Raw genomic sequence first — 20,053 nt, forward strand, 5'->3', positions numbered from 1 at the left:
ATTAGGTAGATATCTGGTTGATGCTGCCAAGATCCTCCATTTGCCACGTTAACGAATCCGGTATGTACTTTTAGAGTATCCACATCCTTGGCGTATCCTCTAGGCGCCAAGGTTCGCACTTCCCTCCAGTGACCGTAGACGTCCACATTCAGCCAAGGTTCACTCTGAATCCAGACAAAGGCTAAAGAGTGGACCCTGATAAAGGCTCTCGCCTGACCGCAAATGGCTTGAAAAGGACCTTCGGCCACTTTGCTACACTTTTAACCATTCTATGCGGTCAGGTCTTGATTTTGGACGCATACTGGGCAGAGAGGCATCACGAATACATTATCTTTTACAATGGTCGAAAAGGACTCTGGCGCTGGCCTTGGAGAATGCCTATTGAGCCAGTCTGCCCACGCTCTCCCATACGACGTTGTGATTAGAGAACTGGGGACCAAACTCGAAGAGGGCTTGAGCTCTGAGGAAGCGAAACAACGTCTTCACAAGTATGGCCCCAACAAGTTGGAAGAAGGTGAAGGAGTCTCCGTGATCAAAATTCTTATCCGCCAGGTGGCCAACGCAATGATGCTAGTTAAGGGACCCACTTTTCTTTGCCTTGATCCCCTCTTCGTTGTATAAGAGCTCCCAGAGTCTGATCCAATTCGTCGTTATAGGTCTTAATACTAGCCATGGCCGTTAGTTTCGGTATCAAATCGTGGATTGAGGGCGGATTTATCACCGCTGTTATCGTTTTGAATATTATCGTTGGTTTCTTCCAGGAGTATGCCGCCGAAAAAACAATGGAATCATTACATTCATTGAGCTCGCCTACCGGTACAGTGTCTAGGGACGGCCAGACTTTCGCGGTTCCTTCAGTGGAGATCGTTCCTGGTGATATGGTTGAATTGCGAACAGGCGATACAGTTCCAGCAGACATCAGGTATATCTTCCATGTGTCTATGTGGTTTCAATATCAGTTAATGAATAATTATCTATACTAGATTAGTCGAAGCTGTGAACTTCGAGACAGACGAGGCCCTGCTCACAGGAGAGTCCCTTCCGGTCCAGAAGGAATATGATTCTACATTTAAGGATGATACTGGCCCTGGAGACCGTCTGAACATCGCTTATAGCTCTAGCACCGTCACTCGCGGTCGCGCGCGTGGTGTGGTTTTTAGTACCGGTATGTCCACTGAGATTGGTTCTATTGCTGCCGCACTGCGAGATAGCAACAGTAAGAAGCGCCCGGTGAAGCGTGGACCCAACGGAGAGACGAAGAAGCGTTGGTATGTTCAGGCATGGACCCTGACGGGTACTGATGCTGTCGGTCGGTTTCTTGGTGTCAATGTTGGAACTCCACTGCAGAGGAAGCTGTCGAAATTGGCCATTATACTGTTCGGAGTCGCTGTGCTCTTTGCTATCGTTGTAATGGCTGCCAATCTCTTTAGTGACAACAACGAAGTTATCTTATATGCAGTCGGAACTGGCCTCAGTATGATTCCCGCGTGCTTAGTAGTCGTCCTTACTATTACCATGGCTGTCGGTACGAAGCGCATGGTGGAGCGGAATGTTATTGTTCGCAAGCTTGATTCTCTCGAGGCGCTTGGGGCAGTGACAGATATCTGTTCTGATAAGACAGGTACTTTGACTCAGGGCAAGATGGTTGTTAAAAAGGCCTGGATTCCCTCGAAAGGCACCTACTCAGTCGGCATATCTAATGAGCCCTTTAACCCCACTGTCGGCAACGTAACATTCACTCCGGTGTCTCCTGCGCACTTTGATGTTGAAAAGGAAGGAGAGCCTGTGGGGAAACCAGAGGACCTCATCTTGGGAAACCGTCAACTAGAGGACTTCTTAGACGTGGCATCTATGGCTAATTTGTCGCATGTTTATAAATCCGACGATGGAGAGTGGCATGCTCGAGGCGAACCCACTGAGATTGCTATCGAAGTCTTTGCTTCAAGGTTTAACTGGAATCGCGACCGATGGACTAAAGGCAGAGGTGCTGTGTGGCACCAAAAGGCAGAGTTTCCTTTTGATTCTACCGTCAAAAAGATGTCTGTCATCTTTTCTAAGGTCACCCCGCAAGGAGAACACCTGATGGTTTTTACCAAGGGCGCTGTTGAGCGTATCATCGATGCATGCACGACTATCATTTGGGATCATGACTCATCCTTGCCAGTTCCAATAACAGATAGTTACCGCAGCTGGATTCTGGAAAATATGGAGGAGCTCGCAAGACTTGGTCTCCGCGTGTTGGCATTAGCCCATCGGCCGTATAAAGAGAGCCATGTCTTTGACAATCCTGGTATCAGCCGTGACGACGTCGAAAAGAATCTCTGCTTTCTTGGACTGATCGGTCTCTACGACCCTCCGCGACCAGAAACAGCTTCTTCCATCGCAGCATGTTACCGTGCCGGAATTGAAGTGCATATGGTGACGGGGGACCATCCTGGGACTGCCAAAGCCATTGCACAGCAGGTGGGGATTCTTCCTGCGGATCTCGGCACAGTGGCAGCCGACGTGGCAGACGCTATGGTCATGACTGCCGGTCAGTTTGACAAGCTCACTGACGAACAAGTCGATGCCCTCCCTACCCTGCCTCTGGTCATTGCCCGCTGCGCTCCTCAGACCAAAGTACGCATGATTGACGCGCTTCACCGGCGCGGGCGGTTTGCCGCTATGACAGGCGATGGTGTCAACGATTCTCCATCCCTTAAACACGCGGATGTGGGCATCGCCATGGGCCAAGCCGGATCAGATGTCGCCAAGGACGCATCAGACATCATCCTCACAGACGATAACTTCGCCTCGATCCTCAACGCAGTAGAAGAAGGCCGCCGCATCTTCGACAACATTCAAAAATTCGTCCTTCATCTCCTCTCCGAGAACATCGCCCAAGCCTGTACACTGCTAATTGGCCTTGCTTTCCAGGACAAAGATGGCCGCTCCGTCTTTCCCCTATCCCCTGTAGAAATTATATGGATCATCATGATTACTTCCGGCATGCCGGACATGGGTCTAGGCATGGAGGTCGCCGCGCCCGATATCATGGACAGACCTCCACAAAACAAAGCCGGCATTTTCACCTGGGAAGTCATAATCGACATCATAGTTTACGGCTTGTGGACAGCAGCCCTCTGCCTGTCGGCCTTCTCCATCCGCATGTGGGGCTTCGGCGACGGTAACCTTGCACGAGGCTGCAACAGGGCATGGAGCGAAGAATGTGATCTTGTGTTCCGCGCCCGCGCAACGACCTTTGTCTGCCTCACCTGGTTCGCCCTCTTCCTGGCCTGGGAAATGGTCAATATGCGCCGTTCCTTCTTCCGCATGCAGCCTAAATCCGAGCGCTACTTCACGCAGTGGATGCACGATGTCTGGCGTAACCCTTTCCTCTTCTGGTCCATCATAGCCGGCTTTGTCACGACCTTCCCGATCCTGTACATCCCCGTGATTAACAAAGTGGTCTTCAAGCATACCTGGATCTCATGGGAATGGGGCATCGTCTTCGTCGAGGCTATCCTCTTCTTCATGGGTGTTGAGACCTGGAAATGGGCCAAGCGCATTTTTTTTCGCAGACGCGCCCGGAGCCAATGTCCTGGCCAAAAAACTGCTGCCCACTTACCTTGACATTCATTTTCCTGGCCTGGAACCGATTACGGCCAAGGAATCGTGTCACATAAGACTTAAGGACGCGATATACAAGTTCTAGCTTACTGTTTCGCAGTTTTAGTAACAGGCGCAGACGTGGAAAGGAGAGATAGGAGCTGAAGATATTTGTTTGTCTTCGGCTCTGGTTTTTATTTTTTTTCCCGGTCGTGGGTGTTACGTACATCTACCATTTACATAGGGATTAGTACGTATTTCCGTCACAGCGTCAAAAAGTTTGATAAAACAATTTCAATCGCAGAGGTATAAAGGAACACCGTTGTTTGACTATAGCTGGACTAGTTTCTGCTATACGCCTGGGCGCTTCACAACACATAGCAATGAAAGACAATATGTTATGGTTCCCGATAATAGGAAAGTATTCTCTTTGGGAATAAGTAACTTTCCTATATTCTACAAACAATACTTTAAAAGTCGTCTCAATACTACTAATCGCTGTCACATCACGAGACCCATACCCGAATTAGTGTAGGGGTATGTGGAGTCTGCCCTCCTTCAACATGTGCTTGATGATATCAATGAATCTACACTACGTGCGCCTATTTCAACTGATCTCCAACAGTGTGCTGAGAGCAACGACCACATTCGACTAATACTGCTGTGACGCTCTAGATTATATGACAAGACAGAAGGGAACAAGCGAAAAAAAACATTTTTGGAATAAGTAACAGGGAGCAAGGTGCTGTAATTCACGAGCTGATATCCATATTGGTTTCATTTGGCTCCTGCCTACATCCTCTGTCGCTTGGCTCTGTCCTGCGCGCCATCCGAATTGTCGGTCACTACCAACCGGGGGAGGTTCGTCGTCAGCGCGCACTTGGTTGAGAATTCTCCGATAATCCGGGAGACCGTGGCGGCAATATGTTGTGCGCCATCCGCGAGAACGCTGTCACCACGCCGAGGAGTAGAATCCGATGGAGGACTAGCATCGCCTCCACCCGCCGACCCGGCTGCCGCTACACCGTCCGCGGCCGGGACGCTAGAGACGCCGCTCTCGTTCTCCGCACGTTCCAGCAGCTCGTCCGAGGCCGACACCATTCGCAGGTCGGAAAGCGTGTCATCGATCCACTGTGGGTCGGTGCGGCCCGGGGCGGCGAGGAGAAGAACCGATCGCTCCCCATGCTTCCCCGGATCCGGCAGAGAGACCGGCCGCAGCGCCACCGCATACCCTTGCTCGAGGAGAAGACCCATGGTGCGAGCCAGTGAGCCCCACGACTGGTCTGTCAAGATCGACCGGGACATCGTCAGCACGATGAAGTCCGGACTCAGCCCTGGAGACTGCGCCGCGAGCTCACACTGTTGAAGCGGACTCAGCGTCTCCCCGGAGAGACCATCGAAGCCATCGAAGCCCGAGGAGCTAGGGTCGAGCCAACCGGCGGCTGATTCAGCGAAAGGCCCCTCGCCACTAATGGTCACAATGCGGGGCACATCGCGCCCTCTGTCATCCGGTTGCGTGGACAAGTCGTAGTCCATCGTCGCGAGGGCGGATGCAACACAGCCCGGGTAGACGGTGGCATCGGGATGTTGCGTCTGTCAACAGCACAGGGTCAGCGCCGCCTTCACAGTTGACTGGTCCATTGGCGCCCTCCGCGGTTGCCTCGGAGGCCCATCGATCTGGATACCGACGGGAGAGGGCGCACTCACCTTCCATGCCTGGTGGCGGTCTTCGGCAAAACCGACCGCGGCCTGCACGCAATATCCCGCCTTCTGGAAGCCAACCGACAGGCGCAGGTCGTCGGGGGAGAGATCGAAGACGGAGGCCACGGGCAGCGGGGAAAAGCGCGGATACGCGGCACTGCCTCTCGGGCCCGTGAGCGAAGACACCAGCGGTGCCAGAAACAACCACTCTCGCTGGGACCCCTCACGAATGCCATACCGCACGAAAAGGCCGTTCGCCGGGTCTGGTGAGCGGGGACAAGTCAGCCAAAGACAAAGGATGGGACGGAACGTAGATCCTACCAGGCACCTGTGCGACATACGACACGGTCGGACCGACTGGCTCGGTGTCCACTGAATCGACCGCGGCCACATCGTCGACGTTAATAATCTCCGCGTCGTCCGGATAGCCAATCCGGTCAGCGTCCCGGAAGTGCAGGAGCAGCTCCTGGGCCGGAGTGTCTGGATGCCCGGCTTCCCAAGCTAACCGGTCGGCCAGGACGGAGTATTTCGTGACGACGAGGCGGGAACCTGGACCATGCGACGGGGTCGGCGGCAGAACATCGTGGACGTAGAGGACGTACCGGCCGGTCGTGGTGCCATCCCCGCCCGGCTCGCGGAGCTGGACCCGAGCGTATTGCCCTTTCGAGAGGCCCTGGGGTGGCTCGCATGACCGATGCGATTCCTGGACCTGCAGGATTGTTAAACCACGGCGTCCCCTCGTGTGCAACGGGAGAGCAAGGGGTTCGTAGGGAAACGGCGGAGCAGATCCGGTGAGAGGGAGGAGACCCAGCTAGACTTTATCGAAAGGACAGGGAAGGATGATATTGGAAGAAGAGCACCGGTGGTGAAGGACATGATATGACAAGGGAGAACTTACCTGAAAGCGTCCAATGTTGTGATCCGCAGCGCTTGGTGACGTTTGGACATCCCGGGGCGGTTCTGGCCAGGTCTGCCACCACGCACGATCCGCAGAGGTCATATTCCGGGAGATGGTCGAGGGCAGCGCACCAGACGCGGACTCGGGATGGTCATCCGGGTGGGGGGCGAGGCTCTCCACCACTGGTACGAGAGGGACCGGTGCTGCGGTGTCCGATGCGGTATCTGATGCGGTCGTCTGCACGCCCGTTTCCAGTTCAAGCGGCCCAGCGGCCAGCTGCGACGCGACTATCGTTTCTTGGTCCTCTTGGCTGGCAGCCGTCGGGGTGGTGAGCACAGGGTCCAAGGCAGCACTGGCCGTGGACAGATGATCCACCGGGACGGTTCCGCGGGGAGCTGCAGTTTCCGACGACGGAGAGTGGGAAGGAGGCGCAATCGCCACCAACGCTCCGTCCTGCGCTTTCGGAAGAAGCGGCCAATGATGGCCCCCTGGGGAGGACATGGCGCCGACAAGGCCGTCGCGAACCGACATCTTCACCACCATGGGAACCCAGGGCCCGTGGCCCGGATCCTCGAACACAGCTCGTCGCATGCTCAGGGGCACCACCTGCCGCGGGCACAGACAGCAGTCCCGGCTGGGGTCGTACAGCAGGTGATCCACCGACTGCGCGACGCAGTTGGGCCCATGTAGCACGACCAGATACGACACTTGCGTCCCGCATAGCTTAGTGAACAGGAGGCTGTGGCCCGTGTAGAACGAGACCTGTGTCGCCCTCGTGCCGTCGTCAGCGGCGGCGGCGTACACCTCAATCCGGCGTGGCATCTCGTGCAACTTCCAGTGTGCCGCTTGAAGGAGCGGCTGGATTGTCTGGCTCGTGCGCGGCCCGTCGGTCTTGTGGACGATGAGCGTCACGGCACGCCGGTACAGCTCTTCCGCCAGATGCTGGCAGAGAAACACATCGCGCTCCGAGCGGATGGCGCCTTCCGTTGCCGGGCCATCGGCGCCCCGAGCATGAAGCCACTTCCCATGGATGTAGAGTGCGTTGGCTTCCATGCGATAGGCCATATCGACCGAGTCACTCGCGGACCGCACAAAGACGACGGTCGTCTGCTGGGTGGGCGGCGCCAGTGCGAGCAAGGCCCGCAGAGTACGAACCAGGCCATGTGCGAACGGCGTGTCGGGCACGCCAACCTCTTCCGAGTTCTCAAGGCGGTGTTGCAGTTCTTCCTGCGGATTTCGTACGAGGCCATACTTCCGGAGAATCTGCCACAATGGTTCGGCGAGCGGCCGTGGCTCCTTCTTCAGTTCCGACCGGATGACGGAGAAATCCTAGTCCAACAGTAGTGGGTTAGATGAGTCTCTTATGTATGCATAGACTAGCACGGCTCAGAGACCGAAGCGCACAGCGCCGTGATTTACAGAAATCAAGACAAAGGAAAGGGGAAAGGGAAAAGAAGGAGGAAGAGGACAGAAGACGTACCTCGTCCTGGTCCGATGTCTGGCAATAGAACTCGCCCCCTGCCGATGGCTCACGACGGATCGCGGCCCACAACTTCTTGGCCGTCGACTCGGAGACCAACCGCTCCGCACCGCTCGCGTCGGCGCAAGATGCGTGGTCTCGCAAGAGCTCCAGATAGCGCGGCAGCGCCTTGGCTTCGTCCCGTGCGATCGCCTTCTCCCAGATCGAATGGACATTGGCCATCGCCTCGGACGCGTCGACCAGGCGTTTCCGGTCCCGATCGACGCTGCCGTGGACCAGGTTGTAGCCGAAGCGGAACGTCTGCTCGTCCCGGCTGGGCTCCGGCACGCGGAGGCCTTTGAGATACAGGCGGCCCCGGTGCGCCGGCCCCAGCAGCAGGTCGCCAACGGGCGTCCGGACCGAGCTCGACGGCGCGTGGAGATCGACCGTGTCCCACATCCAGGCCTTGAAATCTTCCAGCGACAACCGCTGGCCCTTCTGGCCTTTCTCGACCAGCACCGAGACGTCCCGTCCGACCTCGGCGGTCAGCCGGGGGAGCAGGATGCCGTCGCTGGCGGGCCCGGGATCCCGCTTCGCCTTGGCCGGTGACAGCCGGCAGTAAAAGTTCGATTTCGAGTGGCCGTTGAACCCAAAGTTCCAGTAGGTCCCGCTCGCGGAGATCTTGACGTGATGCTCCGCCCGCGAGAGGACCAACGCGGCGATCTTCAGCCCCTCTCCGTGACCACCGGCCAGGCGCTCGTCCTGCTTCTTGCTGCTGTGACCGATTGCCAAGCATTGCGGGTCCAGATACGATCTAAAATTGGTGAACTCCGCACTGCCCTGGGGCTTGTTGAAGCGAATATATCCCAAGATGCTCCGGACCAAGGGCCCTCCGCCGCCCCCGCCGAAGGGTGGCTGCAACCCCTCCACAACAATCGTGATGGCGTCCGACGTTGCCGACACCCGGGGTGCAAACTCGAGCAGACTGATCGAGTGGGTCTGGAGGATGGCGTCCTTCCTGCGGGCAGATCTCAGCGCCCCATCCACCGGGCGGGGAAACTCCAGGGCGGCACGTCAACGACAGGGACTTACCAGTTTTGATAGAGCTCCCGCAGGGCATCGGGGACCGTCCAGTTGGCCGCATAGTCACGGGTCAAGCCCAGGGCAATGCTGCGGGGAGCTGTCAACTCCGGAGCGGTCGGTCCCTCCACGCCAGCGTGGATGGGCTGATTGGGGGTTACTCGCGGCTCTGGGGAGTCCAGCGTGTCGTGTTCCATGGTGGCGATGGAGCGAGTTCTAGACGAAATCCGGAGGCGTGCGGTATAAATTTCGTTATAGGCGGCCTGTAACTGTCGTGGGTAGTCGAGTAGCGCGTCGAAACCAGTGCTGAGAACAAGTGTATTTCTCCAATGCGACGGACGTCGTCACCTTTAAACCCTGCCGGAGACCCCTCAACCGGCAATGAAAGTGAGGGCAGGCAGGACAACGACAGGGCAGGTGATGATTCGATCGCGCTTGCTTTGATTCGTATGGAAAAGCCATGTTCATCAATCAAGCAGAGAATATCGTCATCCACGGCACACGCCCTGGAAGGATGCGAGCTCCCCTGTATCGGTCCCAGGCGCTCTGCAACGCTGGGACGTGGAATATTGATAGACTGACGGAAGATATTCTTTCGAAGGCCCTTACAACCTGTCGACGACCATGGCCGTGCGAGTGACGCAGAAGAGGCAGTGGGGAGGTAAGAGTTCAAGAAACAGAATAGAGAGAAGAAAAAAGGCAAAGAGGGGGGCCAACAAAAAAGAAAAGAAAAGAAAGAGAGAGAGAGAGAGAGAGAGAGAGAGAGAGAGAGAGAGAGAGAGAGTGTGTGTGTGTGTGTGTGTGTGTGTAGAAAAAGGTAGAAAAATTAGGGGTACAGGTGACAAAGATGGCAAGGTAAAAACATATTGAGCGTGTACAACAAGATCTGCCCCCAAAAAAGTCATTGCGGCAGAAGTGTTCAACAGCCACCTAGGAGCGTCCAAGCGGAAGAATACCTGTCCAGCCCTCACTTTTCTGTGTTTCTGCCAAAGGCGATAGGTGAACAACTCAGACGGTGGACGCCTAGAGACCCCTATGTTCCGTAGGGTGATAGGCACTGCCTCTACTACTCAGTCGAAGAAAGGGTTGCTCTTGAGTTCGTTTGTCTGTCGGCAGTTGACTCTTCCTCTTCCCATAATTATCACCAGATCCGGTCTACCATCCCCATCGGCATAGCACCTCACCCTCAGACAGTGCTCGGCTAGAGAGACCAAGAACGCCAAAGGAAAGCCGATATCTACGGGGCCAGACAGAACATCGGTAACTGTAATCGGGAGACAGTCCGCACGAGTGCCTTCTAACACGGCAGGAGGATATGGCGAGCTTTGCTGATCTCCCCGCGAAATGCACCGCGCTTGTCCATGCGGTCGAGAAACTGGGTCAGGAACTGTCCAACACCAAACGCGAATTGCGAGACGTGACGTCGGAGCTCGTCGCCGCCAAAGGGGTCGGCACTGTCCTCTCCAGTCTGGTGGATAAGTTAGGGGCGTTGCTTTGCTCGTACGCGCGTGAGCAGACATCAGCGCACCGACAGCAACAGATCCTCGAAGCCATCCTCGATTCGGCACTTGCACAGTTGGACCTCCTCGACGCCCAAATGGACTGCAATTCCTTGCGCCGCGAGAATACCCAGCTCCGAGATGCGCTTCAGGAGAGAAGGATGAGGCACAACCGCGTCCCGGTCGCAGACGCTGGGCACCACACCCGGATAGCATGCAGCCCTTCCACTACCGAGCGGGATCCGTCCAAGAAAGCGAAGAGCGATTCCCGAACCGAACCGTGATGCAGCACAGCAGACGCGAGAGATCCTGGTGGAACAGAACAGCACAGCACAGCAGCGCCATTGTCTTAGCCACCGTCCCACGTATGTGCACATGCACCAACACCCACCGAATACATAGCAAATATCATTCCATAGCGCTCGCATCCACGGCTGCGGAGCGACATTTCTTGTTTCATAGTATATCAATCAACATATTGGTGAGGTTCTGGCGAAGGGATTGCTTTTGTTCCTGTAACAGACAATGGACATGTGGCAGTGACTTGTCTTGTCGCTTAGCCGAAGGACGCTAGAACCAAACGATCGAAAAACTCCAATATGAGGCGGGACGATACAGTACCGTTGGTAGCTACTCCACAGAAGAAGTTCTAACGGCCGCTTTGCCTCGTCTCGGTGAGTACTCTCCAGCGTGGCTGGCCCGTGTCAGTGCATGCGGGTGCTAGCCATCCATTGTGCCAGCGTTTGCACGGCAGCCCAGAGAATGCCTAGCACGGACATCGAGTTAGGCGGAGGGCTGGCTGGAATAGGCGGTGTTGGGCTTCACCGCTGGCATACTGACCACATATGGGCGCGTTCTAACAAATCCACCTATATCTATTCCGTCTTCTATGGTATACAGTGGCGCTAATAACTTACCACCGTAAAAGTACTGCGACAAGAATAATGCAGATCACGTACCCACCATTTTTCAATAGTACCTCGTAAATAGTCGATCTAGCGCCGAAGACCAATTTATCCAAGGCTTAGGCGATGTGCCGATGATCTGTCAACATGCGAACTCAAGCGGTCTAGCGATGTTTCAGTGACACCTCACCACATTTTACATCAGCTCCAGAAGGAGCGCCATATTCCGGATATCACTGCTTTTAACCCACTTATAATAGCCATGGTTGTGACCGTCGTGATCCATCCGCGACGATCTGTCAGATTTCACAAGGAATGTGCACGAAAAAACAGCACCCTCTTAAAATGTTAATGAAGCTCCGATGTAAAGTCAGTATATATTTCGATTAAGCGATTTAGTCTATTCTGGTCTATTTACACCGGATAGAATATCATCTGAATCTCTGGTTCCTGTGCCGGAGTAGTGATTGGTGAAAAGGGTGGGGGTAGAGCAGAAGAGGAGCTTCCACTAGTGCGAACTGTGGGTCAAATATATGCCGAGTAGTGCGAAAAGATTGTGCTGATCCCTGTGGGGCTCTTCGTATATCGTTTCCTTCTAATATATTGATCCGCTCCTTCACGTATGAGGACACAGCGATCATCGCCAACGCAAAGAATGAACTAAACCATAACCAATCACCGGCATTGCTGCAGATGCGTGAGACACGGCTATAACCTTTGAACACGCTAACAATGACGGTAACGAAAGCCCGCCTGCAAGAGCGGCAAATGGTATAGACACTTGTTTTCGCTTAATTGAAGTTTATAAATCTTCTGAATCGGATCTCCTAGCATGTATTATTGCATCCACTAGATCCATCAGTTAGCTTGCCCCACAATTCAGCTTGTACGCATGGTCATCACCTCCTGGATAAATTGCTGAGCTGAGTTGATTGCCGGCTTCTAAAGAATTCGAGAACCGCGCTACTCTGACAGTAGTACTAAGATATAGATAGATTAATAATAAATAGATATATCCGTAAAGTTAGCGAAATCTTTATACAAGAGTTTATCGAAATCTTAGACTTGGGTGCCAATTTACTTAACCCAACTTAGCCTACCAGGTAATAAAATATCAATTATATACAAAATAAAAATTACTCAATAAGATAAACAGCAGCAGGAAGATATATTTTGAGTTTCAGATTCAGCCAGCCATGTAGATATCTGTGCCACTGTGGAGTAAAATCTACGATCTAGTTATAGTTATGGCTATCATAATTATTAATCTGAGTACTTACCCCCTATCTTAATATATACGTGCCTGCTCACCGCCTAAAGCTGTGTTATATAAATCTAACGTCTTTCCCTCTACCATTTCGTACATCTAAGCTATTGTAAACCTCTCCTATATTTTATACTCATTACATCCACTGAAATCGCACGCTATAAAGAAACCATGAAGGTAAAGAATCAATACTTTACAACAGCGAGAAATGCTGCTAATAGAGTGTGTAGTTCATCTCTGTTATCGCTCTCCTAGCCCCCGCCGTCCTGGCCGCCCCTGGCGAGGCCTGGATCAGCCTCCTCAATGAACAGGTGTGACCTGCCAACTACTAATTACAATTTTGAATCTCTATTTGGCAAACTATATTGGCTAACTAAATATCGCTAATAGTGCCCTAATATCTCAGAGCAGTGTCTTGATATTGCTAAGAAGGTCCATCGGCCGGGGTTCGGTGTGCTTGAAGTTGGTCAAGCTACACAGGCCATGCCGACTTGTACCCCAGCCTATGTGGAATGTATCCAAAACATCTCAGGTGACTCTCCTGGTATGTGTTCCAGATTCAATAACTCACTCGTACAAGCAACTGGCTAACCGCAGTCCAGATGTTTCTACTTTTCCTCAGCCAGACGCCACTCAAGGACAGCTCGCTACATGCCTCCTAAATATTGCCCCTGATCATATTAAGTACTTTCTCGACAATGATAAAGCTTCGACACCGATTCCGGCTAGCCAAAACTGTGCATTGCGAGAGCTGCACCGCGTCGCGCACGTTGAACTGGGTCCCTTGGCATAAGAATAATAGCTATTGGGAAGATTGTCAGGGACCCCAAAGCTATATAGTTAGGAATAAAGCTGGATGATAGTATTGATCGGCATATTTGGCAGTCTGGAGCTGAAAGCAGTAAAGCAGGTGGTATTATTTTGTCCGGCATTAGTTTGGCTTGCTCGCCGAGCCTGTACCCTAGTGCGTGGTGCAGCGAGGGTTCGCTGCACCCACGCCGCCGCTGATTCGTCCATTCTCTCGAGAGTGGAGATCTATTCCGCGAAATCCGCGGTGCGTACTCCCGCTGGGATGGTGTGCGTGTCTATTGATTCACCCAGCAATATTCTATCTTATCTTTGAATAGACATAGACAAGCTCTTATTTCCACATCTATCTATTTTCTTTCTTTGCGATTCCCAGGTTATATGTCTACTTTATTAATATTAAGATGACCTGTCAATATTCGACGCGACAAGAGTACAACCTTTGTCGCGTCTACGTGTTATTTTCTAATCAGTAGGATTAATCTGAATCCTGTTCTTTATATATCTTGATCTTTTTGGCTGTAGCGATATCCTATTCTATCAAAGGTATTATTAATACTGATTGAGATATATATATATATATCTATATCTATCTTCTACTATCGATTCGCTTCACCAATCTGGTAATTCTGTTGTAATGGATCTTTTTGTCCACAATGAGATATATTGTCTCTGGATCTGTACCAGTTGTCATTATGCGGTCACCCCGCAGCATCTAGATCGGCATCTTCGTACCCATCATCGATGGCATCCATCGGTCAAAACGGCAGAGCTTCGCCAGGCAGCTCTTACCGAGATGCTAAAAAAAGCGTGGATTGAGCCCCGGAAGGAAGTCTGTCGGTTTCCCTCTCCAGATAGTCTTCCCATCCCGCATCTCCCAGTCTATTCCGGGCTGCGCTGTCCTCTCTGCTCCTATGTTAGTCGGTCTCCCCAGACCCTCCGGAGTCATATGAGCGGTATCCACCCTGAGACTCGGCGGCCACGGGGCGGAGATTGCTATCGGAAACCCAATATTGCTGCTGCAGCTGAATCTGTTAGCTGCCAGCGATTCTACATTGCCGGTGCCGGGAGTCAATTTTTCGCTATTACTCCCGCGAGTCAAATTGAGCGAGTTCAGAAGGCTGCTCAGATGAGCAAGGCTGAGTTTATTCAGAGTCAGATTAACCAGGTGTACGAGCAGGATCAGCAAGCCCAGGCTATCGAGCAACAGTCTATCCCGATCGAAAAGCATTCCAGCGAGGTCTCTCCGTGGATGGAATTAACCCGTTGGCCGGAGTATCTGCGGGGGAAGAATCTTGCTGCGGTAGCTCCGCTAGGGTCAATCCCGGACAGTGAGAAAGAACCATTACTGACTGTCTTTGTTCAAAGTGTTGAGCGGCTTATTCACCGGGCCTATCAGACTATTGCCAGCCACCGGATCAATGAGTTTGATCAAATTCAGATCAATACCTTCTTCCGCCGGCCGGGGGTGTGGAATCGGCCGATTCAGATCTATCTCCGCCCATCCACATACCGGCAGTACCGGCAGGTGTGGCAGCGGCTGATCTGCTTTGCCTACCGCAGCAGCCGCCCCGATCAGCCGATTATCCTCCGCCATCAGCTGACCACAGCGCAGCTGGCTGCCCTGGATCAGATGGAGGAGTATGGCACCCGGCTCCTTGACCAACCAGCCGATAGCCGGTCCGAGACACGGTATCTGATCAAGACTATAGAGGATCAGCTGGATGAGGCCTGTCTGGCACTCTCGATCGCTCTACTCGATCATTCTCTCAAAGGGGATCTATTCGAAAGTACAGTTATAGGATTTCTAGCTATTTTTGGAATCAATACTGATTGCTCTAATTTCCGGGATCCAAACTACTATACTACCTATCTCTCTGCACTGTTCAGTTTACATGGTTGAGGGTCTTCGATGTATAGTTCATATCGCCGAGAAGCCATGATCATACGTTTATTTTGAGCATATCAACGCTGGGGAACGTAATAGCTATCATAGTGATGCGTCAATGCTAGCCGTCGACCACGTTCCCCGGTGCGTGCTTTCATAGCAGGTACTGCGTGTTGAACAAAGCAGGTTGTCCAGGTATCCGGAAAATAGGTGCCGTCACAGACAGGGATACAGCACGACGAGCGGAATTAATCGACTACGATTTGGCACGAAGTTTCGGCCAAGCGCGAAATAGTAAATGTGGTACTACGTAAAGTATATAGTTTAACGATGTTTGATCGAGAACACATATAGATTCTTTACAGAAATTAACGAGGCTTTCATGTTCCGGTGTCCTTTGCCTTCAAACAGGAAGCCGTGAATGCTTGGGTTTAATGAAGGGAAGAATGGCGAAAAGTCTGATTTCCACTGGTCAACCAGAGCAATCAAAGTTAGGGGTTATTATCATAGGGCGCATGGAAGACAAGTGCACCACTGACTAGTTAACGATCCTGCTATTGCTATGATTATGGATCAAGTTTAACGCTTGTAGGAATCTGTTGGCTACACAAACTACATGTTCCTAAGCAACTGGCAATAGACAGGACCATATAGAAAATGTACCCTGCAAGAAACGCCAAAAGAAGAACTATGAGGGTCTAATATTTCTGTGATTCCTAACATTGCTGACTCTTATTTCTCGGAGCTATTTATAGTTCTTCGAATAAATACATATTGTCAATACACATCTTAGGTAACTAAGTATTAAGCTCTTTAGCGTCTATCTACATACATTGTTGTGACCGAGAGAGATACAACCTATCAGTCTTGTCTCACACTACGTATTCAAACACCAACGAAATCAAAATCTCGTGTTATGGATGCCTATCCATTGGAGAACATGTGTGACAATTTATCCGTCATCCTCGTTCATGGATTTAGTTGTGCGTATTTCGCTTCAAAATTCATTTACCAAGCCATAATTCATGCCCCGAAAAAAATCTTGGACGAGACGGTAGTGTTGGCCTTCCTTCTCGCAGCGATTTGTTTCTGCTGGTTCTGCATAAGAGCCCGCACTACACAGACACAGCAACTGCCGCAATGGGAACAAGCGGGAACAATTATCCTAATTGCTGCATCAACAATTGGATTCGTCTATTTCCAGTTCTATTTCGAAAAATGGCCACGCACAGTGTATATGGCAATATTTACTCTGACCGCCAGAGAGTTTGCATCTCTTTGTTTCCGCTCTCCGACGATATTTCCTGTGCTTTGCCTCACATACGGCATGCTTGCCATGATCCCTGTTGTCCATGCGAGTCTCTGGCCATCTGCTTGCCGACTGCCGATGAGAGCTCATTTTATCTCCTATTTGGTACTGACTGCAACTGGTGGATTATTTCATAAGTTACGAATCCTCGAAAGGCTTACTAGACTTGGAATCGCTTGTACCGGAAAATTTCTCCTGCATGTTCATTTTATCATCGCTGTCATACTATTGTGGCAGGGGATATCGGCTGCATATGTGTCTGATGCTATTCCAAGTGTCGATCAGTGCAGAGAGTGGAAGTGGTGAGAAAGTTGACTCCACAAATTATCCATAATACCTGGCCAAACACTTCAAGCTTTTTGCAGTCGTTTTCTAAGGGTGCCTGGCTTTGGTCGAAAATGGGATTTATGATGAGAACCCATGGTTTTGTATGTATGGCTAGTTAACTGGTGTTTCACCGAAAGGTTGTCATGCGGAGCTCCTATCAATACTTTATCCTTTAACACAGCCATCTGTCCTAGTTATTTCATTGGAAAGTTCTTTACAGACTATACTGTACTGCATGATTACATTAATTGTTCTAGGGTTGTAGAAAGTCACCGTAGAATATCTACTAGGTAACAAATCAAAGTAAGTTCAAGGGAACAAAGAAAGAGATAAAATACCTTAATTTATTAACTGATTAATCAAAAAGATTTGATTATTCCAGAAGGCTACTGTTTGAAATAGATCAAAGAAAAGTTAAGATATAGTATTGAGACAAAAACATATGTTTCCCACTCAATTACAACATCTCAACCCTATTATATAAATTACTAATGATTAACTCCTGAAATAATATTGAAACTAGTATTATTCAAATTGCGTAAGATAAAATAATCTATACACAGATTCAAAAATAAAATTTTGACAAAGACTTGCTATATCTTAAGATTTCTGAATACACTGACCAGAACCGTGGTATATAACAATATTTTATATAAATGAATTATCATTTTATCCAGTCAAAAAAAAGGAAAGACTTGGCAAATTTATGCAAATCAGGGTCAAAACGGATTGATCCTAATCCGCCCTGCGTAGAACCGCGGTGCAGACCTGGATCGAAGAATTCGATCCGGAAATCCGGTGGATCAGGATGAGGATCTGAAGGTTGGATCCTGATTGGCGCGCCCCATTTGGAGGCCTAGACGTAGGATCCCTGGTTAACCTCCAATGTAGCCTCGAGACCTTCCTGGCCGTGCGCCTTGTGATCTTAGACCAAGGTCTTTTAGGTTGTATGTAGTTCTACCTGTATTTCATCTAGGCGATGCATATAATGAAGTCACGGAAATTATATGTATATACCTGTGCATAGTTGATTTTCAATGTGCGGTCTATTTGGCGTAGATACATATGGATACGTTGTGGTCAAATGTGAATTATGACACCTCCCTAACGATGACTTTAACAACTCTAGTACATGCCTCAGAATATAGGGATAGAAAGTCTTCTTTATTAATATACATATTGCCAGCAATCATACGTTAAGAAGCTTTCCATACACGCACTTAAGCGGGCCAAAAACACCAATATTAAGCGGTTGAAGAAGCTGTGAGGTATGTGCAGGCATACAGAGACAGATAATTATATTCTACTTATAGGAGTTTAGCGAATCAGCAGATTTTGATGATCTAAGCATTTTTGGTGGTATGAGTGGTGGTTGAATAAGAAAACAGAAGCGAGTCAAACGCGTGGGGTGACTAACTCGCCCTGGAATTACGTCATCTGAACACCACACCCCACATCCTCACAACCCTTCTCTGTAACTCCATCTCAAAAAGTCTTTTAAGATTTTCAGCTTCGGAACTGTGCTATTGCTTCTATACGTGGTTATTAGTATAAACAACTTGCCTTGCTATCTTCTATTCATTTGCAATCTCATTTCTTTTGACAAATTCTTGACGATCCCAGGGGCCATCATTCGCTCTTATGGAAGAATGTTTTAACCGACTTCTTTGACTAGCCGATATGCTTACAGGTTATTCCCTTGGCACGCTTGCTTAATAAGGCTGTAACTTAACCAATATTGTTTGATGACCTTCCACAGAGATGGCTAGTACCAGCTTGCCAGCCTACAAGGAAAACTTTCTCAGGGTGGAGGAAGGAAAAAGGCGGGAAGCAGAGGAGGAATGGGTTCATGGAAGAGGACAAACACTACAAACTACATTTATAGTGTTTAGTAAACCTCAGAAGAAAAGCCCAGATCGAAAAGAACAGCCTAGAAATAACACGAGGACCAAGTTCGAGTTTGTACTGGACAAGGACCAGCCTGGCATTCGCAGTCATGCAATGCGACAGTTTTGGAGGCGGAAACAAGCCATCGCTAAAGAAGACTCAAGCGATGCACCTTCTACCGACCATACTCGATACTCCCGCCCCCTAATACCCAATGACGTTGTCCACGCTTCCAGCCAATTCGAGGAGCTTAAAGCACTCCAGCGGCAAATGTCCTCCCTCCAAACAAAGTACCAGGAAGCAAAGCCAGTAAACTCTGGCAAAGACAGTAAACTAGAGTCGTCGGGTATCCCAGCTCAAATATTGTCCGAAATCCTCCATCCTCTGGAATTTATCAACTCCGAACATTTCTATACATTTCCGGTGACCTTGACAAAGCAGCACCGCAAGTTGCTGTACTACTGTACGTACTCTAGGTTATTGGCACCGTCGATTATACTGTAGAAAAATGTGACTGATATCACAGGGTTGAGTACTCACGCCAGTGGGATGTCGAACGCCTTTCCCTGTGTGACCTTCGATCCCATCTGGGAGGTTTGGCTACCGTTGAACCTGTCAAACAGTGCCTCCTTGAATGCAATCATGGCGCACGCAGCAGCTCACTTGGCGTACCTCCACGGGGAACTCGACTGCCCTGTAGCCTTAAGATACAAAACCGAGGCCATCAGTACCATTACAGAATGGCTCGATAACCCCGAACAAGCGCTGCAAATTGAGACTCTCACTTCCGTAGTACAGCTCTTGATGTTTGAGGTACGTGCCCCGGCTGAGTATGACAATGTCTATCTATTATATGGTTCAAAGCGTAAGGCATCGTTTTCTTTATGATTCTGTTGACCATTGAGGCTGTATGCAGAAATACTGGGGAAAAGAAGGCCAGTTGGAAGTGCATCGAGGTGGACTCCAACGTCTGGTCAATGAAAAAGGCGGTCTTTTTGCATTGCAAGGTGATTGGCGCATAGAACTTGTTGTGTTTTTGTAAGTCATCCAATGTAGTATCCTTCACAACGACCTTCAGCAAAAGCTTTCTTGGAGACTAATGCAAGTATAACGGAACTATTTACCAGTGCCTTCTTTATTACCAGAACACCGTTATACAAGCCATCTACGCATATATGGCAGCTGTCAGAATACTTTACGCCAACCGCTCTTCATCCAACAGTACAGTTCAGGATCGACCGACAACGACCCAAGGTGGTAGAGAGCCTACGGATATATCCGGCGGTATATGACGCAGCTATCTTATTGTATAACACCTTCCAACAGATGCAGGATTCTGAGATGCCAGTGGAGCCTTCGGAAGAGTTCAGCCGGCAATTAAAGTGCTTAGTGTTCCTCAGTACCATCTTCCAGGAATCCGTTTATTCCTTAATATCAG

At 50.5% G+C, this 20,053-nt stretch overlaps 8 protein-coding genes across 8 annotated transcripts; 6 read left to right on the plus strand and 2 right to left on the minus strand.

Moving 5' to 3' along the window:
• Positions 1–339: 339 nt before the first annotated feature.
• Positions 340–3,753, plus strand: BDV27DRAFT_149934 (uncharacterized protein; the record flags this gene model as incomplete). Its single annotated transcript, XM_032071148.1, has 4 exons — positions 340–615; positions 708–922; positions 984–3,577; positions 3,710–3,753. The coding sequence occupies 4 exons, from the start codon at positions 340–342 to the stop codon at positions 3,751–3,753; spliced, it is 3,129 nt and encodes a 1,042-aa protein (XP_031922115.1).
• A 2,336-nt stretch (positions 3,754–6,089) lies between these two features.
• BDV27DRAFT_168862 (uncharacterized protein) lies at positions 6,090–7,252 on the minus strand (the record flags this gene model as incomplete). The annotated part of the gene is made up of 1 exon (XM_032074881.1): positions 6,090–7,252. One exon carries the CDS (start codon positions 7,250–7,252, stop codon positions 6,101–6,103), a length of 1,152 nt encoding a protein of 383 aa, XP_031922116.1. The 3' UTR covers positions 6,090–6,100.
• A 236-nt stretch (positions 7,253–7,488) lies between these two features.
• On the minus strand, positions 7,489–8,105 carry BDV27DRAFT_149936 (uncharacterized protein; the record flags this gene model as incomplete). The annotated part of the gene is made up of 2 exons (XM_032071149.1): positions 7,489–7,545; positions 7,668–8,105. 2 exons carry the CDS (start codon positions 8,103–8,105, stop codon positions 7,489–7,491), a joined length of 495 nt encoding a protein of 164 aa, XP_031922117.1.
• Positions 8,106–8,336: 231 nt separating this feature from the next.
• Positions 8,337–8,747, plus strand: BDV27DRAFT_149937 (uncharacterized protein; the record flags this gene model as incomplete). Its single annotated transcript, XM_032071150.1, has 1 exon — positions 8,337–8,747. One exon carries the CDS (start codon positions 8,337–8,339, stop codon positions 8,745–8,747), a length of 411 nt encoding a protein of 136 aa, XP_031922118.1.
• Positions 8,748–9,810: 1,063 nt separating this feature from the next.
• On the plus strand, positions 9,811–10,723 carry BDV27DRAFT_59357 (uncharacterized protein). The gene is made up of 2 exons (XM_032077034.1): positions 9,811–9,986; positions 10,039–10,723. Exon 2 carries the CDS (start codon positions 10,042–10,044, stop codon positions 10,507–10,509), a length of 468 nt encoding a protein of 155 aa, XP_031922119.1. The 5' UTR covers positions 9,811–9,986; positions 10,039–10,041; the 3' UTR covers positions 10,510–10,723.
• A 1,845-nt stretch (positions 10,724–12,568) lies between these two features.
• On the plus strand, positions 12,569–13,190 carry BDV27DRAFT_163025 (uncharacterized protein; the record flags this gene model as incomplete). The annotated part of the gene is made up of 4 exons (XM_032073481.1): positions 12,569–12,574; positions 12,628–12,708; positions 12,788–12,941; positions 13,000–13,190. 4 exons carry the CDS (start codon positions 12,569–12,571, stop codon positions 13,188–13,190), a joined length of 432 nt encoding a protein of 143 aa, XP_031922120.1.
• Positions 13,191–13,841: 651 nt separating this feature from the next.
• Positions 13,842–15,107, plus strand: BDV27DRAFT_163026 (uncharacterized protein; the record flags this gene model as incomplete). The annotated part of the gene is made up of 1 exon (XM_032073482.1): positions 13,842–15,107. One exon carries the CDS (start codon positions 13,842–13,844, stop codon positions 15,105–15,107), a length of 1,266 nt encoding a protein of 421 aa, XP_031922121.1.
• Positions 15,108–18,201: 3,094 nt separating this feature from the next.
• BDV27DRAFT_59371 (uncharacterized protein) lies at positions 18,202–19,620 on the plus strand. The gene is made up of 3 exons (XM_032077035.1): positions 18,202–18,418; positions 18,488–19,078; positions 19,142–19,620. Exons 1-3 carry the CDS (start codon positions 18,409–18,411, stop codon positions 19,501–19,503), a joined length of 963 nt encoding a protein of 320 aa, XP_031922122.1. The 5' UTR covers positions 18,202–18,408; the 3' UTR covers positions 19,504–19,620.
• Positions 19,621–20,053: the final 433 nt, after the last annotated feature.

This window comes from Aspergillus caelatus (assembly GCF_009193585.1).
Source record: "Aspergillus caelatus strain CBS 763.97 unplaced genomic scaffold BDV27scaffold_289, whole genome shotgun sequence".
Lineage (NCBI taxonomy): Eukaryota > Fungi > Ascomycota > Eurotiomycetes > Eurotiales > Aspergillaceae > Aspergillus > Aspergillus caelatus.